Source organism: Vanacampus margaritifer, chromosome 19, assembly GCF_051991255.1.
Source record: "Vanacampus margaritifer isolate UIUO_Vmar chromosome 19, RoL_Vmar_1.0, whole genome shotgun sequence".
NCBI classification, from domain to species: Eukaryota; Metazoa; Chordata; class Actinopteri; order Syngnathiformes; family Syngnathidae; genus Vanacampus; species Vanacampus margaritifer.
Window position 1 is genome coordinate 14041832 of NC_135450.1, and position 19796 is coordinate 14061627.

The following is a 19796-nucleotide window of genomic DNA, read 5'->3' on the forward strand; positions in this document are numbered from 1 at the left end:
GTTGACAGTGGCCAGGCGAGTCAAGTGAACACAAGAATTTCCAAAGCGTGGAATAGTAAGCCTCAGGGCTCGACCTTGTCGATAAAAATGAGTAGGCAGCATGAACATGCGCCAAACAGCTGATTGTTGTTTAGTGTTAAAAATACCAAGCCGTGTGACTTTTAGCGCTTAACATGGTGGAAAAGCAGGTCATAATTAGTGACACAGATGACAGGGCGCCTCGGACAAAACATCCTAAATATGATACCAATCACAAGCTCGCCTGTTTTCTGGACTTTGGTCATGTGACACTTGCAAGCTGAGCCGTGATTGGTTGTTACCTGAGCCCTAAGCAACCGTGTTGTAATTTTAAGTGGATCGCAAGTTACAAAATGGCTGCCCCCCTGAGATGGATACAACGGGTAGATTTGACTGCTTATGCCATATTCCACTAACGCAATATTAGTCAGAATACCGTGTTTAGACTAGTGGGGCCGCATAGAACATTTTTTTTACACTCCCATGTAAATTACAAAAGCTGCGTACTGAGAACAGATAAAAGGAGGAAGAAAGAAAAAACAACTTACTTCTGCCATGTCTTTGGCCTCCAAAGATAGCAGTAAGTCACTTTCCACTCCAGCCATGAAAGAATCGCTGCATCTTTTGGGGATCAAATATTTATTCCGGTGTGTTTGCCCCCTGGGGTGACTGTTATCTTGAATCTCTTGTTTGGCATGCGGAAATGTGTTTTTTGTATCTGAAACATCAAGATTAAAAGTTGACTTGAGAGGACCCGCCATGTATGACTTCTTGGTTTGCTGACAATGGTGATTTCAAATTGCCACTTGATTTCGACTTACACATTTTAGTGTTTGGACTTGATGAGGACACGCGAGACGCGTCCGATTCAGGCTCATCTGATGTCGGCATTTCCTCCATACTGTCATTCTTGCTCTCTGCTCCCTTACAGAACAGAGCGTCCTCTATCTGCCGCATGTCCATTGCAGTTGTCAACACGGTCTTTGGTGTTCCTCTATCTTGATGTGATTTCTCTGTATTTGTTATTATCTTCATGGTTTCTGGATATTTTGCTGGTCGTCCACAACCCGGTCTTGCCTTATTTGACATTTCCGAGGATGGACATTTAGTTGGAAAAATGATTCCATGTTCTCTTCTCAGAGGATTATAAATAGTGCTGATGTCATCTGTTGGCCCAGGAGACCACAACACATTGCGGCTCTCTTTGAACTCCTGTGATTGCCTCGTGGTTTTCGATTGGGAAATATCAGGACGCGGGAATTGTAATGGATGAAAGGCGTCTTCGTCGCCGTGTTGTTGGACTGAATTGCAAGCTTGTTTAGTATTCAGAATGGGCTCTGTGGATTTGTGATCTCTTGATATATTGCAGTCTGAGGTGAAGGTGCGTTTGAGTTCCATGTTGTTGTCAGGTGTAGCTGGCACAACTTTTGAGTCCACTTCTCTTTGGCCTTGGCTCATGTTTGAAGTCTATAAAAATGAACAAAAGCACTAAATTACAATCGTATTAGGCACGGACAGTTTCTCAAGTCAACTCTATATTTATGGAGCACTCTAAAACAACCACAGGTTTGTTTGTTTTTTCTTAAGATGGAACCCGGGCAACAGATACAATGAAAACAGCAGAGGCAGCAGAATTGAACCCTGTGGAACACCATGGGTGTGAATTTATATTAATGAAAAATTTGAGTCAGGTGTGTGTCTTGACCTTTGCTGAACTCCTGGGGTTCGATTGAACCCAGGTTAAGAACCACTGTACTAAAGGTGTACTACAGGTATTAAACGCACGAATGGGATGACAAATCTCTGAGCATTTCTACTCTCGGCCTTTATTTTTTTTTCCTCCTCTTGTTGCTTTTGTTTAAACACATCACATACAATCAGTCCAAAATTGCCTTGTTTTTTTCGTCCTATTACCTGGCCTGGTTGAAATGCTTCTGCTTGAACTGTTTGGCTTCTAAATTGCAGCTGGCTGAAGACCCGCTTCACCCCATCAGTCATGTTGTCAACACAGTTCTGTTTCTCTCGTTGACAAATGGACCACAATCTACAGAATACAAAGCAGGAAAAAAAATGAACTAGTTAGGCATTTAAATAAGACAACCGGAACAAGATGTTGCAGTTCTTTAGTACCTGTCAAGGTCTTCATTAATTGTGCAGAGAGTGAATGTGATATCTTCTGGAAGCATTTGATTTTTAATGTTTGACTGCGCAGTCCTTTTTCGGTCAGAAACTCCAGAGGTGAAAACTTTCAAGCTTGCATCATAATCCTGAGAAAAGAAAATAATCTATTATTGGTCTTTATCTGCTTATTCTGATTCATGTGCCAAAACACAAATGATACATGTCAAAGAACGATGAAGATTAGATGGTTATTGAAGTAGCAAATAGAAGTCGCTCTTCTACCTGCATTATATGCCTAAATTGTACTCTAGCACCACCCAGTGGTTTTGCGTTGGACTTACTTCCTGGTGGAGCCCAGACTCGGTTTCAGATGTGCTAATGTTGCTGGCTGTGTTTTTAAACGTGGCAAGCTCCACAAGCTCTTTTTCTATGTTGGTTACTTCTTGTTGCAAAGTCTGCTGAAGCAGAAAGAAGAGCTGGTGAGTAAGTGAGTAATGCACAATAGGATGAGTGTTAGAAACATTGGTAGGGATTTGATAGCTAACAGTTTAATGGGCATCACCTCCAGAGCTGCAGGATTGGTGACATATGTGACGGAGCTTTCTGACATCCTTTCCTGTAGTAATGCCAGTTTAGAGTGGCAGCTTTGCAGCAATTGGCCAAAATCTTCCATGTTAAATTTGTCAGGAAACCCTGTAGAAATGTAAATCGCACCAAGTCATAACCACAGTGTAACCTAGCCACACTATTCATGTTTACTCATAGTAACATCAGATGAGCAGCGCGATTATTCAGCTCATTTGAGCAATTCTCTCCTCTGCTCATGTGATGAGATGACCAATCAGGAGGTTAAATGAAGTCCAGTGTTGCATTAGGTTTCCACATTTCAAATTCAACCATTTAAAGTGCACAGAACACTGATCTGAATATACGACTGGATAGCCCATACGCGCCTGTGCAAGCCGTTGAAGTTACAGGGCGGCCATCTTGCTCCTCCCATCTCCCGAGCAGACTATTTGTGTATTTCCTTTTTTTTTTTTTTTTAACTAAACCTTGATTTAACCAGGTAAAATATTTGAGATTACAAACAGACTACTGTATAAATACATACATACAGATAAGACATATATAGCTCGTAGGCAGCTAATATAAGGCCGGGGGCGAGGTGGTCACTATTTTTTAACAAGTAAAAAAAAATTTAAAAAAAATAACAAGTGGACGGTATGTGCTGCCTTGAAGACCCATTTTTCTTTTATCACTCAGTTCCTGAGACCCCAATATTAGATTTGGCAGAGGCATCTTTTGTTGAATTACAGTTATAATTCTTTAATTAAAAAAATATACAAGTTTCCTCCTGTAAACATCATTAAGCATATAATTTTTTTTACATGTATTTAAGGCAAGTGGTAAAATGTCTAAAGTCCTCTTGTTTATGTATAACAAATGTAAAACATAAAAAAAAAATCATGCTGTTTCTACTATTTACTGTCTCAAATGTTCTCCAATTTGGTACTGTAAATGTATAGGATCGTATGCCGAGAAACTTTTCTTGGGAGGAGCAATATGGCGGCCTCGCAAACTCAAAGGTCTTGGCCTATCGGCTATCCAGGCTTATATTCAGATGAGTGGCACAGAAGCGCCATCACATCAAAGCTAAAAGGTAAGCAAAGTTGCAATGTCAGCAAAAATTTGAATTAACTGATAGTTTTACAGTATCGTTGTTAGCTTCTGATAACTGGCACATTCTAGAATGTGCCCTATGTTTGATGATGTTCACTGTATGCGCCACATACAGTACACGGCTAAGCTACACAAATTGACAAATAAATTAATTCTTACCTTTATTTTTTAACTTTTAAAAGCATTCACACTCTGGGGCTGACAACACTTCTGTTGGCAGCTTATTCTGTTTGTGTGGAGCATAACAACTAAATGCTGCTTTGAACTCTGGCCTCCACTATTTGACCCCGAGTCTGACAACGTTGCACATGCAGAACTAGCATACTTGGGATATTGTCTTGTCAATGAGCATTTGGCCTCTTCAATTAACAGAATTTTTAAATGTTTTGAAACGTGGGAGAAGGTCAGAGCAGCCGGAGAGAACATGTAAACACCACACAGAAAGGTCTTCACGACAGAATTCTAAATGTCAAAGTGGGCATTTTGGAGCTCATCCTAATTAGCACTGTTCGGCCTTGGGGGAGGTAGTATTTATTGAGTGCCATTCTCCGTCTGTTTCAGCTCACTCACCTGAGACAAGGTTGGACTGACTGCAAAGCCTCCTTCCACCTGGGCTTTGTTTTCTGATTGGAGTCTTGAATTTCCTGTTCTAGGTCGTCTCCTTCCAACAAATAGTAAATTTCAGCTCCGAAAGTTGTGCTCTGCCTTTGAATGTATCTGTGCAAATGAGTGCAAATAAACAACACCGTAACATAATACGCTGTGTGTGTGGTTACGAAACAGACCTGTGTAGAAAATCTGGCTTGTCCAAAAAACGTTGAAAAGCAACAAATGGACACTCCTTAGTGAACAAGTAGAAACAAATAAAGGATAAACAGAAACGACAACACACCCATATATGACACAATGCCACGGAAACCTCCTCTACTTCCAATGCTTTGTGTCACTTCAAAGCTTCTTAAAAGTCTTCTTTACATATCTACGGTCTCTACCACCAGGGCAGACTGATGAACTGAGCACTGTAAAAGTGGCAAAATGATGACCTATTTAATACATGTTATAATAGATGAAAACTACCTTTGCTGGTGTGCTTCCTCTTTCACGCTCTCCTTGCGTTGAAATGTGCTCACACGCTTTCTGCAGACGGCAACAACACAGGATGAATACAGGCGTGAGCATGTTAGAATACACGCACGCACGCACAATTTTTTTTGGCCCGGTACAGACACAACATCAGGAAACAAGTCAAACTTGCCACACTACTCTCACTTTTAATCTCAACCTTTTCAATCAAACTTAAAAAATAATAATAATAATTTGTGAAAATGTGACAGGTAAAATGGTAAATCTAAATTATGTTAATATACGCCATTTAATACATTATTTATTCAAATATAAGCCTGTTAAAAACAACAACAACATGATTTCACCAGCTCTTAGTTCTAACACTTCAAAGCAGTGATTCCAACCAGGGTGCAGTGGTAGTGCAAAAAGTCCCAAATATCCATGCCAGTGACATTTAGTGACAGGAAGAACATGCTCTTCCATTACATGTCAGAAACCGCTATATGTATGCCTTTGAAGCAACAGAATTCTTAAAAAATGTGTATCCTTTTAACAGTTCATCCATCCATACATTATCCTAACCAGAAATGGGGTGTATATTTTCACTTTTATAGAGGCAATTCTTCCCTCAACATTAGCAGAAACTTCCAAAACCTGACTTATTACCTCCTACATACACAACTTCGGTGGTAGAAATTAGCAAAGTATTTGTACTTCACAACTATAATTATTTTCATAAGGTTTGTGAATACGCTGTTAGTGGGTATGTTGTCCGTTAGGTGGCGCGCTGTATACAAATCCAGGAGGTAAACTGTGTAATTTAGAGTAGAAGAAGAGTTACCACCCGACCACTGGTGCTATCTTGACCTTCCTTCTGCTCCGTGACAAACAAAGGTACTGCTTGTAGATTGTAGCGCGTACAATCATGCATTTCGTCGGTGCCTAACAGTTATTATGAAATGAACGTCTTGTAACACAATGTGTACTAATTGCTACATTCGTTAGCGTGCTTAGTTAGCTCGTCTTGTTAGCTATAAGCTAGTTTAGCTTTAGCTGCGGTTTAGGGAACATATGAGCCGCATGCCTTGTTGTAATCTTGCACAGCAAACTTGACTACTAATAAATGACAGTAAATGTGTTAAAATAAATGTCAAACTATTTTTTACCTTTACTTTCTGTTGTCACGTCAGTGTCCTCTAATACCCCCAAGTCGTTAGTGGGACCTGACAGTCAAGCTATCATTAGTGACATAATATATATATATATATATATATATTGTGATAACTTGGCAACGTCGGTGAAGATGACACATAAGTGTCTGTTGTTGTTTCCTCCCGCAGATGGCTGGACGCATGTTTGCAGCTTGGTGGGCGAAAATGAGCCCTTACTACGGCAAGGCGTATACAGAGGTGTGGGTGGGTGTCGGCATCATGGCGTGCCTCTACTACAAACTGTCCTACGGAGGTGCGTCAAGGTTTTGCAATTTGCAGCAGACTGTGCAAGTTATTTTCAAGTGTTGAGAGGAGCGCATACAAATGCATTTTTTTTTTTTACACACAATATAATGTATTCGGATTAATATTGCGTTTGTGGAATGTGGATAACACAGCAAAATCCACCTGTTTCCATTTTTCATGATTGATAATGACATCACAGTTGCTCGGTCAGATATTGACCAATCATGGCTCAGCTTGGAATGTCACATGGCTAAACTAAAAAAAAAAAAAACAGGTGAGTTGTGATTGGTCGTTACCTGAGGCCTGAGCAACTGTCATTCATTTCCAGTTGAGAGCAAGTATCAAAATAGTTGCCCCCTGAGATGGATCAAAACGGGTGGATTTTGCTGCTTTATTCATATCTCACAAACACAATATCAATCAGAATGGTGTGTTCAGCCAACCAGAAGTATCCAATTGTGATGTTGCGTCTTAGTGTTGTGATCTAGTGACAAATGTTTCTTTTTCTTTTCATATTTTAGGCAAGAAAGAAGTGAAGGACAGTAAGTATCCCAACTTATCATCTCACATTTATAAAATACTGTTATGATTTATTTTGGCAAGTGATCCTTGGTAGCAATCTGCACTTTAAAAATTCATCTTGTAATTTATAAACATTTTGAAATCTTGACTCCAATCGGAGTAGTGCACAGTTGCATGGTTTCTCCTCTAGATGTCACTGTCACAATAGCTAATCAAATTATTTTGTGCAGGTGAATTTTCTGAAACATTCTTTCATCTACTAAAGTTGTCTTGATTATTTTGTTCTTTTTGCAGAGCCAGCTCATTAGGTTTAATACCCTTCTGACCAACCCCCTCCAGCTGTAAAAATTGCCTCCATCCACATCTTGTTCATATGGAACTAATAAAATTGTCCGTGAACCAACAAACTTTATTTTTTGTTTTCATGAGTCTGCTGGTCTAAGTCTGACAAACACTACAGAAATCACTTTACTGATTTTTCTAGCCAGGGTATGCAATTGTGCATTGTCTGACTTATTATTTTATTATTATATCACGGTAAGACATGAATGGCAATTACTGACCATGGTTAGGGCACAGGGCAAAATATTTTAATGTGGCCATTAACTACTTAAGGATGTTGTATAAATTCACACTAAATATGTAATCTTCAGCAAGTAAGTCTTAACTATTGTTGATTGTTATACTCACAGGTGATTATTTTGTACACTGCCCCCTGAGATGGATACAAATTGATGGGTTTTGTGGCTTAATTCATATACTAGAATACTGTGTTTAAACTAGTGGTGCCACGTAGAACATACTATTGTAAAGACATTTTTTAACTTGACTTAAGACATACTTTTCACCATTATAATTCATTTCCACTTTTATACTTAATGGCATTTCATCTGTACTCTTTGAGATGGCAGAAGTTTCCCATTTTTTTCTTACTCATCTTTGTTTCTCAGTATGTAGTGTTTGCATTTTACAGGGGAAGTAAAGTCGGAAGACGGTATTCTGGTTAATATTGTGTTTGTTGAATACGAATTAAACAGAATCCACCCATTCTTATCTATCTCAAGGGGCGGCCATTTTGTAACTTGCTGTAGACGAAAAAAATATGTCTCGGTGCTGCTCAGGTAACAACCAATCACGGCTTGCTTGCAAATGTCACATGACCAAACTTAAGAAAAAAATATGAGTTGTGATCGTCGTTACCTGAGCCCTGCCTGAGCAACTGTGATGTCATTTTCAGTCGACAGCGAGTGGCTAAATGGCTGCCTCCTTAGATGGATAAATATGGATTCTCCATTATAATTAATTTATACTTTTGGCCTTTTGTACTTCTGCTTACTTCAGCCGCCTCTGTGTGAATAATATTGCTATCCAAACAGATAAGAATGTAGTAGAACTTATTATGTTCGTTTTCTCATTGAGCTTTGCTACTTAAAACACTTTGCTAGTTGACCAAAGTGTGATAAGGGAGAGGGAGGGGGGGTCTCCGGCGCCCTCCCTCATCTCGCGACTCACAGTCCGCAGCTCTTTTACTCCCACTTTCAAACATGGCGAAACTCTTCACGAATACTCCGCCACCTTCACCTCCATGCTCCTCCTCACCTCCATCCAAACAACCGCCGCCATCTTCACGCTCGTCCTCATCTCCGGCACAGTGATGACCCGGGAGGATGGAGAAGTTGTCGGCGAGCCTGTCGGAGATCTCCTGGAGCCCGCTCGCGCTGCCGTTGGACGCGGTGGTCAGCAAGTTCCGTCTGCCCACCCTGGTCCGCCTGGCACACGGTAAGAGAATTTCACGGTCACGCAGGTGCTTCGAAACACATCTTACTTTTAGGTTAGTGGGGTTTTTTGGTTGTTGTTGTTTTACAGTTACATTGGCTAACCATGACCCTTGCTCGCCGTACAGGTGTCACAAAGTAACAATTCAAGTGTTGTAATTAGGAAAACGAATTAAGACAACAACTAGACGACTAAATTGTCTATATGTGATGCTGACTTTGAAAAAGTGCGCAGGTTAAGTGTAAAGTTTTAACTATCCCGTTTTTTTAATTATTAAGTCAGGTTAGCTAAAATGTTTCATACTTCCGGTAAAACCTACAAAATCAAACCGAAATTTTCTAAACACTTTCTTTACACAGGACGATGTTTTAACGTAACCTTATCTTGCTATGGTAAAAAAAATGCAATACTTAACACGATATCCATATAAATACGTATAGTCAAAATATATGTAAAAAAAGGACATATTTTTTTAAAGACGCGAGTCCATTTCCATCTCGCCTCATTCACTTGTGCTACTTGACACGGGGACAAAGTTAGTGTTCTTTGCTTCTTTGAGTTCATCTTAAATAGGAGACGTGTGAATATCATGTTTCTTGTTTCCGAACTGAATGTGTCGCCTGCACATCGGGGGGCTTGACTTTGGGAACGGCCAGTGCATGTGGGTGTTCCGTCCAAGTTGTTCTACTGCTCCAGTGCTGCCCGGAAAAGCCACAAAGTGTCTGTTGTGCTGCTAAAGTGCCGCTCAATTCTTTTCACATGCAAATGATGCAACGTGTCTGTAGATGCGCTGAATACTAAAAACCGCCGAGGCGGGGAAAGTCTCCAGCTTTGCGTCGTGCGCCTCCATCGAAATGTACAACGAGTGCGCGCGCACCTTGCATTTGCTGCGCGCTCCCGCGATGCTCGTAACCTCACAGATGGTTGCTTGTTTACGCAGCCACATTAACGTTTTTAAATCATACAGATGCATAGTTCACCACATGGATGTCGGATGTGTGTTTTGCTGATGCGTCATGTGATTCTCAGGTGAATGTGTTGAGGGTCTGTCAGAGGAGGATGTGGTTCTCCTCCACTCATGTCGCCAGTGGACAACAGTGACCGCTCATAGCTTAGAAGAAGGCCATTACGTCATTGGGCCCAAGATTGACATCCCTCTACAATACCAAGGTGAGAGGATACTATATAAAACTTGATTGGTACGTTTATACCCAACCTCAACATAAAAAAAAATATCATGACCTCACCGAAGCTCATCCCCGCAATCCCCTTCTTCCGACTGCCGGGGCCAGTCGTGTTATTCAGTGCGTAACTGGAGCTTTAATGCCTCCACTGATGGAGCGCTGATGTCACCGCACACCACTCCCGCCTCCCTGGCTCCTTTTTGGAAGAATGAAAGAACATTCGGGGGTCAAGTGGAGGAAGACGATTGGACTCGGAGATAAGCACGTGATTGGGTTTATGTCCATTATTTTTGTCATGATTGAAAGCAAACGTGAATTCGGTACTTTGTGCTGTTTTGCCACGTGAGAACATTTTTGACTCGCTTCCAAATATGGCAGGTAACTGCGGGCGGAATCACAAGCAGTGATGAGCTAACGTCTGCGTGGTGACTTCATCCAGGAAGTCCAAATATGCTTAGGAGGAGAGTAATATAGGTTTCCCCCCAGGGAGGCACAACAGGATGCTCCTCTCTCTCTCTCTCTTTCGCTCTTCCCTCCTTCTCAAGTGATGACTGAGGTGTCGAGGAGAGAAAAAGCTGAATGATCCCATTTCATGAATGGGCCTTGAAAGTAAGTGATTAGCGTGACTTGGTCTTTTTTAAATCTTTACGAAACAAAGCTGGCCATTTACGTAAAACTGCACTGAAGCTTACCATGATGTCCCAAGTTCATGTAAACAAGCTTTCCAATTCAGTATCTATATTTTGTATCGCTCTATTAGCATTACTCGCAGTACTAGCTAACATCTGCTAGCTAGCTATCCCACTGCTATGCTAGCTATCCCACCAAATGGGATATTTTCTTTATCATCTACGAAGGGATGTTAAAGTGAATCCTGTCAATAGAAAGACAGACACGCACTAGAAATGCAATGATTGATCGACAACAAAACGATTATCTAATTAATTAATTACTTTTGATAAACAATGAATGGTTCAGATATCCGTTTTAATTTAAAATTCTCCAAATGCTCAGAATTTCCGATCCGATTTCTGCAGTCCTCCTTGAAAGAGACTGGTTATCTTTGTCTTGAACCAAAATAAAGCAGATGCTTTTACTTTGAAAACGACGATCAACATTTTTGCCGATTTTCGTTGCGTTACAGGCCAAGCCAGTATCTGAATTGTAAATCATTGATGTTTGTGCATTGTCAATAATAATATGATTTTTGAAGAAAAAAAAAGGGTGTAAATTAAAGTTGTTAAAATCTGATTCATCAATTATTTGAAAAAAAATAATCAACAGATTAATCGATTACTGAACTCATTGTTAGTTGCTGCCTTAAAACGCACTTTTAAGGATTATCAGACAATTTTATTTAGGCCAGGTCATTGATGTGGTGCTCAAAAAGACCATGAGTATCCCGCCGTACTGTTCTAAAAATAACTTACCAGTGATAGGACATTGTAATTTTCTAGGAATTTTGTAAAGTGTAAACACAATATTTATCTGTTTCCTAATTATTGTGAGAAGTCATTAACGCAAATGCAGTCTTCACATTAGTGACTCATTAATACGAACATGTTGCATAACATAACATTCTGTATTGAAATAGATTAACGAGGTATAGCCTCAATTTCAGCCAGTCTTCCTACTCGTAACATGTTGGACTTGTGGAATTCCCTATTCAGTCCTTCACTTTTCATCCGGCGAGTGTTGGGATGCGCCATTTGCTTCTATTGTTCTGTCTCGGGAGCTGTTTGGCTGCAAAGTTGGCTGCAGGGAAGAATGAAGGAGGGACTTGCTGGCGAGTAAGATGCTGGAGTTTGGCATTCTATTCTGTCTCTCAGACAGACAAAAAAAAAAAATCTCATCTCTCTCTCTCTCTCTCAAGAAATAGAAGCGCCTTTCTCAGTATTCAATACAGCATTCCGATGAAGCTGTATGTGAACGTGCGAGCATTTTAAAATGTTCTTTATGCTAACCTGAATTGAACTGAAAAAGTAGCAGCCATCAAACAGAAACAAAACAGCGTTACGCGTCTGCTTCCCATCACCGGCCCGGGAAAGATTTACAGACGAAGACGGCGATGAGGAAGTGAAAGAAAAGCGGAGGGCGGCGTGTGTGCGTGCGTGCGTGCCTGAGTGTGTAACGGTCTCCATGGTGATGTCTCTACGCTCTGCGTGAGAATGGGGGTCCTTTAGCCGTCGCCATGACGACCCTGTCGACTGTCGATCGGCTCGCGAGCCGGTGCCAGGTCAGAGGTCGCCGAGGTGTCTTTGTGCTGGTGTAATTCAAAACTGTTTTGGTAAGAAGAAAAAGAATGTCGGCAATCAAAGGGGACGCAAAACACTTTCCAATCAACGCTTTTTTTTGCCCTCTTATGCGTCAATGATACCTGCATGGAAATGGTCTTAACCTCCTTTTTTATGGAGGACCAAAACTGCCAAAATTTCAAAAAAATAAATGACTAAAAGTGAAAATAAAAATGGATAAATAAAAAATATAATATATATTTTTTTAAATACAAATGTATTTATTTATATATTTTTTGTTGTTTTTATTACCAATTATATTTATATACTTTTTTATTTAATTCTGGATTTATATATTTTTTCATATGTTTTTATTTTCACTTTTAGTCATTTATTTATTTATTTATTTTGAATTTCCTCAATCTCATGCGTCAATGATACCTGCATGGAAATGGTCTTAACCCCCTTTTTTTTTATGGAGGACCAAAACTGCCCAAATTCCAAATAAATAAATGACTAAAAGTGAAAATAAAAATGTATATATAAAAAAATAATATATATATTTTTAAATACAAATGTATTTATTAATGTATTTATATATATATATTTTTGTTTTTATTACCAATTATATTTATATATTTTTAAATTTAATTTTGGATTTATATATTTTTTATATGTTTTTATTTTGACTTTTAGTCATTTATTTATTTTGAATTTCCTCAATCTCATGCGTCAATGATACCTGCATGGAAATGGTCTTAACCCCCTTTTTTTTTTTTAATGGAGGACCAAAACTGCCAAAATTCCAAATAAATAAATGAATAAATAAATGACTAAATGTGAAAATGAAAACGGATATAAAAAATATGTAATTCAAAAATTAAATACAAATGTATTTATATATTTTTTGTCATTTTTATTACCATTTATATTTATTTTGTATGGATTTATATATTTTTTTATTTTCATTTTCACTTTTAGTCATTTATTTATTTATTTTGCATTTCGGCAGTTTTGGCCCTCCATACTTTTTTTTTTTACCCTTCTTGTCGCCCCGCAGGAAAGTTCAAATTGTTGGATGAAGACAGAGACATCAGGGATCCCGTCCAGTATTTCTCCAGCGTGGAAGAGGTTGCCGGAGCGTTCCCCGACCGAGTCTTTGTCACGGAAACAATCGCTTTCAGCGTCAAGGTTCATGCCCCGTTGCTTCTCTTTAGCAATGCGCAGACTTGACTGCACTTTCGACATTATGTGCGCTCACTGACCAAAACATTTGGGACGCATTCACATTCACAACCGCAGGGGTGTGAAAAGTTGGACCTAACTCGAATGACGTTCAGTAGAGCGCAGATAATCGTCAAATGGATCGGCACCAAATTCTGACTACCCACCTAAGCGTATGCCGTAATACAGTAAGTTTCATAATGCGAGGGAGATGATTGGTCGACACAAGGGAGCGGTCTGACGAGAACAGGATGGATGGGAAAAAATCACTTTCAAAATGTTTTGAACTCTCGTGACATGTCCTTCCTGTGTGCAATTGTGCAGGTGGTTTCAGGGGAGTTCAGCGAGGACAGCGAGCCCTACAGCTTCACGCTGCAGGCTGGAGATGAGCTGTCTCTCATGGGGAAGGCGGAGCTTCTCTGTGCCACGCCCAACAAGGAAAAGACAGGATTGAGTGCATTGTTGAGACGGCTGGGAAAGACTCCCAGAAGTAAGAAAGGATTTATTTATTTTTTTACCATATGAAGCCAAAAACAACGCAACACTTGTCCTTGTGGGAAATGTGGTCTTCCTTCTGGCAAAACATTACCACTTTTGTCCATATGGCGCCGCCATGATCAATGTAAACTAAAAGCTCCTTAGTGTTGCTTTAAAGTAAAAAAAAAAAAGATAAATCATTCTTTTTTCCCCTCATGGTAAAAAATAATAATATTTTTTTAAGTTCTACAGTTAAAAAATTATTCCCTTTTTTTTTTTTTACTGTAATAGGCCCATTTCTGCCAAAGGGTTTTTTTTTCTTATTATTTTTACCGTCACTGGAAGAAATGGTCTTCTTACAGTTTTTTTTAAAACTAATTACAGGTTGTTGTTTTTTTAAATAATTTTAATTTTTTAATAATTTTTTTCTTTTCTTTTTGCACTGAAGCCCATTTCTGCCAATGGGGTGATTTTTTCCCTCCTTATTTTTACCGTCACTGGAAGAAATGGTCTTTTTACTGTAAAAAAAAAAAAAACTAATTACAGTTTAAAAAATAATAATTTAATTTTTTTTTCTTTTTTCTTTTGACTGAAGCCCATTTCTGCCAAAGGGTTTCATTTTTATTTTATTTTTTTACTGTCACTGGCAGGAAAAAAACAAACATTTTATTGGCAGGAATGGGCTTCCATAGTTAATATACATTATCAAAAAAAATTAATAAAAAGGTGCCAATGGGTACTAGTTAGCCCCAGGACAACATGAGTTGCCCATGGGTCTGTTCTAAAAAAAAAAATAGCTCACCAGTGGTGGGACACAGTGACTTACTAAGAAGCTAAGAAGAAATAAAACAAATGACCAAATACTCTTTGACAGTATTTTGTTTAAAAATAAAATTGTGCTCAATGGGGGGAAAATGCTATTTTTAAATACCCTAATATTCCAAACTGTAATTTTAGTACCTTGACATTTCTGCTTTATTTTTACATGCATATTTGAGGTATATACAAACACTTCAGGTTACTTCCTGATTGACTGATGTATCCTGCATCTAACGAGTATCTTTTGATGGCGTAGGTAAAACTCCCTGCCTGGTGTGTATGAACCATCGCACCAATCAGAGCGTCAGCTTGCCCTTCGCCTGCCGCGGCCGCTTTTGCACACGCTCCCCATTGGAACAAGGCATGCTGGGCGGGGAGCACACGGTGCGCAGCATCATCGAGCGGGTCCGCCTCCCCGTCAACGTGTCGGTGCCGTCCCGCCCCCCGCGAAACCCGTACGACCGGCACGCGGTCCGAGAAGGCCACCGCTTCAAGCTGCTCAACATCGTCAGCAAGACGGTGGTCCTCTGCATGGTCCTCCGCCAGCAGGAAGTGTCGCCCTCCCACTTCCTGCTGCTGCGCTGCATGCCTCGCTTCAACGTGGCCGAGGCCTCGGCGCGCGCGGCGGCGCTGGAGAGCCTGCTTTTGCGCTACGCCTTCGACCCCGACGCCTACTCGCGAGCCGTGAGGGAAACCCGGCCCGAGTTGGAGTGTATGACTGAAGAGTGCGCCAGCCCGCGGCGCTCGCGCGCGTGCGTGTCGGCGCAGGACCCGTTGGCGCCGGCGCTGCGGCAGCTGTCGATGTGCAGCTACGGGGGCGAGGTCTCGGACAGCCTATCGCAGCGCTGCGGGGACTCCCTCGGGATCCGGCTCGGGGAGGGACCAGGTGAGGAACGGGAGTATGTGACGCCTGAGTGGACCGAGGCTGAAATGAGGACCAGTGAGGAGATACCTTACGAGGAGCTTTGGACCAATCAGAACGCGGACGGCCTCGGGAAGGAACCGAACCTCATTTCCTTCCATTCTTCCTCCTCGCTGGATGGCTCCCTGGGCACCGTGGTGACAACAGTGGCTATTCCGCCGCCCATACCTCCAAAATCGGATGCTGTGAGTTGCCCCGCAACACATGCTGAGCTGCTTCTTGAAGGGAAAGTCAATGCGGCCGTACTAATCTAAACACGGCAGTCTGATATTGTGTTTGTGGAATATAAATTGAGTAGCAAAAAAGGCCCGTCTAAGGGGGCGGCCATTTTGTCACTTGCTATCGACTAAAAATTACATTACATCACAGCGCATAAGGGCCCAGGGGTCTGTGATGTCATTTCCAGTCGACAGCAAGTGACAAAATGGCTGCCCATGAGATGGACTTTCCTGCTTAACTCATATTCCACCAACACATAAATCAGAATTCCTTCTTTAACTCATTCACTGCCATTGACGGCTATAAACGTCAAAAATTCATTTAAACTCTGTTTAAAATTTTTTTCCACTTTTGTTAACAAGAGTGTTTTTTTACAGTACACTTAGAACAGATATAGAATTTGTGATTAATCGTGAGTTGAAGTCATGTGATTAATTGTGATTAAAAAAATGTAATCGCCAGATGCCCCCAAATTTTTTAGAATCTTTTTAAAAATTAATTTATGGCAGTGGATGAGTTCAGATATTATTGTAAAGAACTCATTCACTGCCATTGACGGCTGTAGATGTCAAAAAATCATTTTGAACTATTTGTATTAGTTTAACATTTTTTTCCACTTCTGTTAACAAGAGTATGAAAGCCTAGATTTTTTTTTTGTACATTTACAACAGATATAAAATTTGTGATTAATCGATTAATCACTAGTGAAGTCATGCGATTAATTATGATTAAAACATTTAATCACCAGATGCCCCTAATTTTTAATAAACTTTGCTTTAAAAAAAAAAAGATTATTTGAAAAAAATAAAACCATAAAAGTACTTCTTAAAAAAAAAAAAGAAGATTATTAAAAAATTTGGGGCGTCAGGCGATGACATTTTTTTCCGTAATTAATCACATGACTTCACTAGTTAACTCACGATTAATCACAAATTTTATATATGTTCTAAATGTACAATTTTTCCAACTAGGTTTTCATACTCTTGTTAACAAAAGTGGGAAAAAAGTTAAACTAATAGAAATAGTTCCAATGAATTTTTGACGTCTATAGCCGTCAATGGCAGTGAATGAGTTCATATAAATATATTATTATTTTTCATTTTTATTCGTTTTTATAATACCCTGGTTGCACACCAACCCTTGTTAACCTATGAGGCTTCTTTTTTTTCCTTCTTTTTTTCAATTTCAATTGCACACTTTGAATCACGGCGGCTGACGACAAAATTGGAACGACGCGTGGGAGCTCATGTCGGCGTCTGAGTTATTGCCTGACTCGTTCCCTGCTATTTAGTCCGCCAAACCTCGTGCGTGTGTGTGTGAAGAGCGTAGCTCTTTTTTGTCGGAAGTGTAAAGGTCACCCGAGTTTGACATTTAGCAACCAGAACACGAGGCAACAGTACACACGTTCTCCTTTTCTTTTTTTTCTGTGTGCGTATGTGAAGGTGCGAGAGGAGTGTCGCTACTTGATTGCCCCTCCGGTGCCCCCTCGCGGCTCCAAACTGGGCTCCATCTCCAGCCCCGCCCCCAGCCCTCCCGTCCCCCCTCGCTTCGCCAGGGCCTCCTCCACCTCCCCGAGACCGAATCTTTCCTTCTACTCCTCAGGACTGCAGGACAGGTACTGTCACCGTTTTTTTTTTTGGTGTAAATTACTGGAGACATTTTCAAACACTGGCAACAAATCGTCACCGTCATTTTCAAATCCTGCCAAAATTTGCATGACTTCCTTTTTAACATGTTTCGTTCAAGTTGATTTCACCAAAAACTAAAATCAGAGGAAATGAGCGTCTCCATATTAAAATCCTTGAAACAGTTATTGTTTTGATTAGGAGTGTCAAAATTAAAGCGTTAGTTTTGAGTTAATTTAAAGTTCCTTTAATGCCACTCTTTTTCTTTTTTTTTCAGTCACAACGCAGCAAACATTAATTAACAATTTAATAATAATGCATATATTTGTGGAGATTGGGGTCAAGTTTGTATTTTATAATTTTAAAAAAAGTTGCTTCATGTTCAAGATCTTAATATGAAAAGAAAAATGCAGAGCTGTCACCGTCTTACAAATGCAATGATGCCATCTAGTGGCAGAAAAATGAACTCAACACAAATCAATATCACACTTTTTTTTTTGCAGTACATCTTTTTAATTTTAACTCAATTTTAGCATTAACATAGCATTTATTATCCACTGATGCCATCACACCACAACAGGTAAGGGAAGGTATTTTGATTGTTTAAATACTGTACTGTACTGTAAATGTAAAAAAAACATAAATAGAAATTAAAATAGGAATTTTCTGTTTTTGGAGCTTGGGAACAGATTAGTTGCATTTACATTATTTCCTATGGGAAAAAATGTTTTGGTGGTTGAACAATGCGGACTTTGAACACTTCGTAGGAACGAATTATGTTCAAACTCCGAGGTATTTTACAATTTAAAAAAAAGTGGCTTTAAAGAAAAATGCACCTTCTTACAAATGCAATTATGCCATCTAGTGGCAGAAAAATGACCTTAACACAAATAAATATGACACTCGTTTTTTTTTTTAGAGTACACCTTTTTAATTTTAACTCAATTTTATGAATTATTATGAAATTATTGTATCAATGACTAAAAGACGCAGCCATATTTCTATTAGTTCAAATTTTTTTCACTTTTATGATTGTACATTTTATTCTACATTTAAAACTAATTTGCGATTAATCGTGAGTTAACTATTGAAGTCCTTTTCATTTTCTGTGCTGGCTTCCAGCTGCTCACACTCTCCAGATACGTCCCTCTACTGTTACCCGTGTTCCTGGGCCGACTGCCCCGCCCCCAACCCCGAGCCGTCCTCGACCATCCCCGCCGACGCCCCGGCCAACCCTCAGACGGCGCAAGCCACCTGGGCCGAGCCGTGGTCGGACTGCTTCGCCGCCGGGCCCCGGCTGCGACCTCCGCCCCCGCAAAGTCGCTTTGCGCCTTTCGGCGCTTTGAACCCTTTCAACCGCCAGTCTCCTTGCCCGTCGCCCGAGCCGGCCGACGTTCCCGAAACCTCCAGAGGGGCGGAGGGAGGCGGGACGAGCGACGGCGACCCCGCCTGGCGTCCTCCCGCCGACTTGTCGGCGCTGTCGTTGGAGGAGGTGTCGGCCTGCCTGCGCTTCATCGGCCTGTCGGAGGCGGCGGTGTCGGTGTTCCAGAGGGAGCGAATCGACGGCAGCCTTTTGGTTCAGCTGACCGAGGACATCCTGTCACATGACTTTCACCTGAGCCGACTCCACGTCACCAAGATCACGCAGTTCATACAAGGGTGGAGGCCCAAGATCTAACGCACAAATTCCCTGTCAATCAATCCAAACGCCACTGTGAGTGTCGAACCTTTTTCACACTGCAATTAGCAGCCTCGTTTTTGTCAAACCCATTCATTGTGTATGTGGCCGGGACCACAGAACGGTTTTACGGTGCTGTCCAAAATATCCATTTTTACTTCCTGCTTTGGCTGCTGTATCAGCACTTCCAAATATGGGCGCGCTGGTAACTCATCATTGCCGTTGCTGCGTGACTCTTTCATACTGAGCGCAGTGTGAAAAGGGCTTCAATTAGGGCAGAATGGGCTATCCTAAATGTGCCTTCCACTTCCACAAGCGAGACTTGAAAGAAGTTCTGTCACGTCATTTTCAATACATTCCCAGCATTCTTTGATATATATATATATATATATTTTTTTTTTTTTTTTAAACATCCACCCTTCGGATAACACACACTGTTGTTCTGTTTATAGTCGCGTGTGAGTTTGACTGCCTCAGAAATATAGTTTCTAAAAATGTACCTCAGATCACATCGAAATGCTTAATTTAGTCATGCATAAATAAAGAAATAAATTAATTAAATCATGCTTGATTTTTCTCACTGTGTTGGACACAAATACACGACAACACGATGGCGCCTAGAGAGAATCGATCCACCCTTGAATGTGAAGTTGAAGATCAAAGAGCGATTATGGACAGAAAATGAAAGTCTTATCAATAATTAAAATGACTTTAAACCTAATTATAAAAGAAACCGATCAGTTGTTGATTAATCGGTCAATCGTTGCGCCGAGAC

The 19796-nt window shown here is 40.5% G+C and overlaps 3 protein-coding genes and 1 long non-coding RNA gene across 13 annotated transcripts in view; 3 read left to right on the forward strand and 1 right to left on the reverse strand.

Annotated features, from left to right (window-relative positions):
* Window positions 1-4734, reverse strand: part of syne2a (spectrin repeat containing, nuclear envelope 2a) — a 61833-nt gene extending 57099 nt beyond the window's left edge. For 6 of the 8 annotated variants that reach the window (XR_013289456.1, XM_077552809.1, XM_077552808.1 and 3 more), the window contains exons 1-8: window positions 4605-4734; window positions 4390-4536; window positions 2702-2832; window positions 2481-2597; window positions 2149-2285; window positions 1933-2062; window positions 840-1485; window positions 567-736 (exon numbers count right to left, since the gene is read on the reverse strand). Coding sequence is in view for 7 of the 8 variants with exons in the window: in XM_077552809.1 (XP_077408935.1) it covers window positions 567-736; window positions 840-1485; window positions 1933-2062; window positions 2149-2285; window positions 2481-2597; window positions 2702-2812 (1311 nt within the window). In the remaining variant the exon portion in view is untranslated. The remainder of the gene's footprint in view (window positions 1-566; window positions 737-839; window positions 1486-1932; window positions 2063-2148; window positions 2286-2480; window positions 2598-2701; window positions 2833-4389; window positions 4537-4604) is intronic. The other 2 variants (XM_077552804.1, XM_077552803.1) reach the window with 2 other exon arrangements.
* On the forward strand, window positions 2479-4536 carry LOC144039455 (uncharacterized). The gene is made up of 3 exons (XR_013289457.1): window positions 2479-2618; window positions 3666-3799; window positions 4381-4536. It is a non-coding gene; the product is annotated as an uncharacterized LOC144039455 (long non-coding RNA).
* Window positions 4735-5635: 901 nt separating the features above from the next.
* atp5mj (ATP synthase membrane subunit j) lies at window positions 5636-7270 on the forward strand. The gene is made up of 4 exons (XM_077552813.1): window positions 5636-5778; window positions 6225-6348; window positions 6863-6883; window positions 7158-7270. The coding sequence occupies exons 2-4, from the start codon at window positions 6225-6227 to the stop codon at window positions 7169-7171; spliced, it is 159 nt and encodes a 52-aa protein (XP_077408939.1). The 5' UTR covers window positions 5636-5778; the 3' UTR covers window positions 7172-7270.
* An 813-nt stretch (window positions 7271-8083) lies between these two features.
* gareml (GRB2 associated, regulator of MAPK1-like) lies at window positions 8084-19590 on the forward strand. Of its 3 annotated transcripts, none has more exons than XM_077552926.1 (7): window positions 8084-8642; window positions 9669-9809; window positions 13118-13248; window positions 13606-13771; window positions 14834-15684; window positions 17161-17333; window positions 18466-19590. In XM_077552926.1, the coding sequence occupies exons 1-7, from the start codon at window positions 8531-8533 to the stop codon at window positions 19019-19021; spliced, it is 2130 nt and encodes a 709-aa protein (XP_077409052.1). In that variant the 5' UTR covers window positions 8084-8530; the 3' UTR covers window positions 19022-19590. The 3 variants fall into 3 exon arrangements, with proteins under 3 accessions (XP_077409052.1, XP_077409054.1, XP_077409053.1); XM_077552928.1 differs by lacking the exon at window positions 8084-8642 and adding an exon at window positions 9932-10432 and having other exon boundaries at window positions 9705-9809; XM_077552927.1 differs by lacking the exons at window positions 8084-8642; window positions 9669-9809 and adding an exon at window positions 9837-10432.
* Window positions 19591-19796: the final 206 nt, after the last annotated feature.

Coding starts and splice junctions, on each gene's coding strand:
- atp5mj (XM_077552813.1), top strand. CDS start 6,225: ATGGCTGGACGCATGTTTGCAGCTTGGTGGGCGAAAATGAGCCCTTAC. Junction 6,349..6,862: donor CTACAAACTGTCCTACGGAG/GTGCGTCAAGGT, acceptor TTCATATTTTAG/GCAAGAAAGAAGTGAAGGAC.
- gareml (XM_077552926.1), top strand. CDS start 8,531: ATGGAGAAGTTGTCGGCGAGCCTGTCGGAGATCTCCTGGAGCCCGCTC. Junction 8,643..9,668: donor CCTGGTCCGCCTGGCACACG/GTAAGAGAATTT, acceptor TGTGATTCTCAG/GTGAATGTGTTGAGGGTCTG. Junction 9,810..13,117: donor CATCCCTCTACAATACCAAG/GTGAGAGGATAC, acceptor GTCGCCCCGCAG/GAAAGTTCAAATTGTTGGAT.